The sequence below is a fragment of the Solanum stenotomum genome, chromosome 7, assembly GCF_019186545.1.
Source record: "Solanum stenotomum isolate F172 chromosome 7, ASM1918654v1, whole genome shotgun sequence".
NCBI classification, from domain to species: Eukaryota; Viridiplantae; Streptophyta; class Magnoliopsida; order Solanales; family Solanaceae; genus Solanum; species Solanum stenotomum.
Genome location: NC_064288.1, coordinates 8,820,022 through 8,824,514, shown reverse-complemented (window position 1 = coordinate 8,824,514; position 4,493 = coordinate 8,820,022). Strand labels below are relative to the sequence as shown.

The window sequence follows — 4,493 nt, the reverse complement described above, 5'->3', positions numbered from 1 at the left end:
GATATTTAGACCACCTTGTTTTTTTGGATAACACACCTCCCAAGATACCAAAGCTACCTTCTTCTTTGTTTCATCAGAATTTCCCCACAAATAGGCCCTGCGTATCTTATCAATTTCGTTAAGTACACTTTGGGGGAGGATGAATACTGCCCCCAGAAGCTATGTATGGAGAATAGGACTACATTGATCACTTGTAGTTTACCAGCATATGAAAGTTGTTTAGAGTATGTAACTTTAATCCTCTGCGTAATTTTGGCAATTAGGGACCAACATTCTATTTTCGTCCACTTCTTAGGAGATAGAGGAAGACCAAGATATTTAATAGGGAATTCACCAACTGAAAAACCAGTTCTTGCTAGAATCTGATTTTTTGTATCTTCATCCACCCCAGCTAAGAATACACTTGACTTCTACTGCATATTAGTTTGGAAATACACTTGTAGATCATATTACAGCAAGATATTGGCCTGAATTGACTAGCAAATTCTGGTACATCAATTTTAGAAGCCATCTGGTGAGCATTATTAATGCACAACAGTTTTATCTATGGCCCAAAGTCTATACTCTCAGCTACACTTACAAACCTTTTTCCAACAAGTGCAACTACGTCACACACACATAACACAGCCACACACTCACTCATTTATTTAGTTTCAAAAAATACATTTGAATTCACTCCCAAGTCCATAATGCCAGAATCATTTACTCCTTTTTCTTAAATTTAGAAAGGAGGTGGCGAGAAGAGAGAGCTCGTAACTCCCTTCCCCCAAAACAGAAAAAAACAAAAGAGGATCAACCAATCAATGATCAGCTGGATCTCAATACCAAACTAGTGTGATAGGCTATATGAATCCTCTATATCTATCATTAGCTGTTTGAACCAGTTTCATTTTGACACAAACAATTTGTCATATAACAGAAACTAGTTGTTCTCTAGATCTCATACATACACCTTTTTTCTTCTATTAAGCCTCCTGATTCTGTTTTTCCTCTTACAAATTCACTAATTACACGTGAGCATCACAACAACTATGAACCATCAACTCATAGAGAAATTAACAAAGAAAAACAGAGACCCGACAAAGAAATACAAGACGGATTAAAGAACTATCATATCAGCAATGTAATTGCATTTCAAAATCTCAAAATTAAATGGCTACACGAGAATTTGAAGAGATGTAACGACAACTATATAATTACATCTGCACTTAGCATTGACACAAGAGTTGAGATATTTTGATAAAACTTAGTTACACAAAAAGATTTAACATGCTCGTGCGCACATTAATAATCGGAGATGTCAAAATATGCCACTGTTGTCACACTTCGAAGTGATTTCAAGAAAAAATTACTAAACTAGTGTAGCCACTTATATCACAAGTTCACCGTACTTCAAAGTTTATCATGGACAGCCATCCACATCATTGTCTGACGATCATGTTCACCCATACGTAAAAATAATTCCATCTTTTTGTCATCTTTACAGAGAATCATTGCAACTTTTATACGTTGCTCTGTGGTGTACAACTCAAATACAAGGGATTCAAGGATAGAATAAACTTGACCACGAATATCAGATCGATCACGGTCCCCCATCTTTTCAATCAAGGAACCAATTCTTTTGTCTTGACTTTCAGTAAAGTTTTTCATAACTTCCATCATACCCTTAAGAAATGTCTCACTATCATCCTCTACTATTTTTTTTCCTTTTCTTGCTTTCTCTTTCTCGTTAACATTAGAAGATGATCTTTTAGAATACTCACCTTGTTTATGACTTTTTCGGGATCCAGCATGTTCATTTTCAGAACCAACAACATTTTCTCCTTCATTAAATACGCTAGGTCCAGTGACATTTTCAGCTCCAGTAAATGAACTAGGTTCGGTGAAATCTTCAGCTGTAGCAAATCCACCTAGTCCAGTGGCATTTTCAGCTTCTTCAGTACCAACTTTAGAGCTATGGTAAGCATTTTCTTCTTCTTCTTTTTCTTCTTCATCATCATCATCATCAAGATCAACATCAATAGGAAATCCCAAACTCATGTCATTACAATGTTGTGGAGTTTGAATCTTTTGAATTTCTTCAGTAGCATCTAGCGGCCCTTCAATGAACTCTCCTGTTGCTCTATCCTTACCAAAGATTTCTTCCCAATCCTAAAATAGTGGCCATTTCTTAGTATTCATTTTTTTGGCTTGTGGATCAATCTAGAAAATTAAAAACTAAAATAGAACAATATGATATTAATTAACTGTAAAAGGATCTAAAGAGAGGCTAGATGCTACTGTATATGTGATGATAACAATTTACTTGATCACTAGTTTAAAGGCACATCAACTATGAATAATTAAAGGAACTAATAAGGAAAGTACCATATGAAATAACAAAAATATATTAATTACCTTTATAAAGTCAATCAAATGTTTTGGATCGTCAACTATTATAGTTCCATCACTATATTGAAATCCCAAACCACTTCGAGTCTTCAACAAAGCTATACTTCCATAACATCTTTTCCAATATCTCATTTTATTTTTGATGTGTGGTTCACCTTTCAATCCACTTGTAGGATGATATTTGTGTATATAACGTTCTAACTCCATCAAGTGTCCTGGTCTAAAGGTTCCATTATCACCTCTCCAACCATTAGCACACAACTCTTTAAGCCCGTCTAAAAGAGTTTGTTCTTCTTCTGGAATCCATGTCCTTCGTGTTGAAGGTGTTGTGTTGCTTGATTTTTTTGATTTTTTATTTGATGATGTTTGACTATTCATTTCGCCTGTAAGAACTTGTGTGACATATTATCAAAAAAATCAGGAAGAACCAAATATCATAAGATTCACTATAAACTAAAACATACAACAAAAGAAATGTGAAGAGTGCATAAGGGTGTGCAATTAAGGTCACAAAGAAATAGAAGTTTCTGGCAGTTAAACAATTTATACTAGGCCAGTTCTAAAGAGCAAATGAAGTCCAAAAAGGTTCTATAGCTAACAAGTAGCAATATGTCAATTGTTAAATCTTGCATTCCACATTGATTGAGCCAGCTCATCCCTCCAAGTGGTCCACTCCTCCGACGATTCAACAACATCAATATTCTCGTGTTGATACTCCATTTGTTCTTCTATATCAATGTCTAAGGGATCCACTTCCATCTCTCTACGAATGAAATTATGAATCAAGCAGCAAGCACTAATGATCCTGTTATGAACTTTAACCGAGTACCATGAAGAACTTTTAAGAATTCCCCAACGTCCTTTCACCAAACCAAATGCCCTTTCAATTACATTACGAGCTCTATCATGCCTCATGTTGAAAAGCTCTTCTTTACATCGAGGCGATGGATTATCGCCTCGCCAATCCTTTAACCAATAGCTATAACCTTGATAAAGTGAAAGAAATCCTTTTCCATTCGTATATCCTCCGTAGTTACCTATAATATAAACATATAATTTAGTTACTAGTACCATTCTTTATATGATGTAACTTGAAAGCATATATAAGGCCTACCCTCATGAATTTTCAAACCATTCCTTCGTACTATAGCATCTCGTAATACACGACCATCGGCAGCTGAACCTTTTCATCCAGGTAACACATAAGTAAAATTGAGATTTCTATCACAAACTCCCAAAACATTAGTTGCTATCTCTCCTTTTCTTGTTCTATATCTTGGTTTGTGTTGGATTGGAACTCTAATGGGAATGTAAGTACCGTCTAGTGCACCTAAACAACCCTTTAAGATAAATTATAGTGTTATTTCAAAATATATAATATTTTTCTAAAACTGTTAAAACTGCATATTTTGTATATAAGTTAAAAGATGATAAACGACAATTTCACCTACCTCAAACCATTTCCATCGATCTTCAATTGCATCCTCAAGTACTGGTTTAGGATTAACAAGTAGCAATGGAGTTAGTTTGAGAATAGCACTCAAGCATTTATTGAAAGCCTGACTTACGCTCCATCCCGATTTAATATAATCAACCTTGATTGATCTATTTTTCTCATGGTGAGCCAAGATATTTAAAAACATTGCTAATTTTTCGCTGCTCGACATACTTTTACTATCGGTCAAACCTCCAATATCCTTAGTTAAGAGAACTAAAGTGTGAAAGGCATTTCTATCCATTCTTAACTTATCGATACACACACTACATTATCATTTATGATATAGTGTAAGTGAGAAATGATTTTCGAAACTCGAACACTCATACGATACCTAACCTCACGACTGTTTCGACATCGTCTTCTTAGAGAATGACCATAACTAGCCATGAAAAGACAAATAAGGAGAACAAGAACTTGTTGAAATAATATCTCCACTAGAATAATATATTCAATTCCTGATAATGGTTGAAGATCCATAATAACACCTATATTTGCCATAAAAATAAGAATGAATACATATAAAGCTTTTAAATAAGTATCTATGTGCATAAATTCCTAATTTTCGACCATATAAAGAGTGGAATAGATGAGCTCACAGCATATT

General features: G+C 34.6%; 1 protein-coding gene across 1 annotated transcript; it reads right to left on the bottom strand.

Moving 5' to 3' along the window:
- Nucleotides 1-3,003: 3,003 nt before the first annotated feature.
- On the bottom strand, nt 3,004-4,130 carry LOC125869619 (uncharacterized). The gene is made up of 3 exons (XM_049550086.1): nt 3,839-4,130; nt 3,524-3,574; nt 3,004-3,428 (listed from the first exon to the last, which is right to left on the bottom strand). The coding sequence occupies exons 1-3, from the start codon at nt 4,128-4,130 to the stop codon at nt 3,004-3,006; spliced, it is 768 nt and encodes a 255-aa protein (XP_049406043.1).
- Between the last annotated feature and the right edge of the window lie 363 nt (nt 4,131-4,493).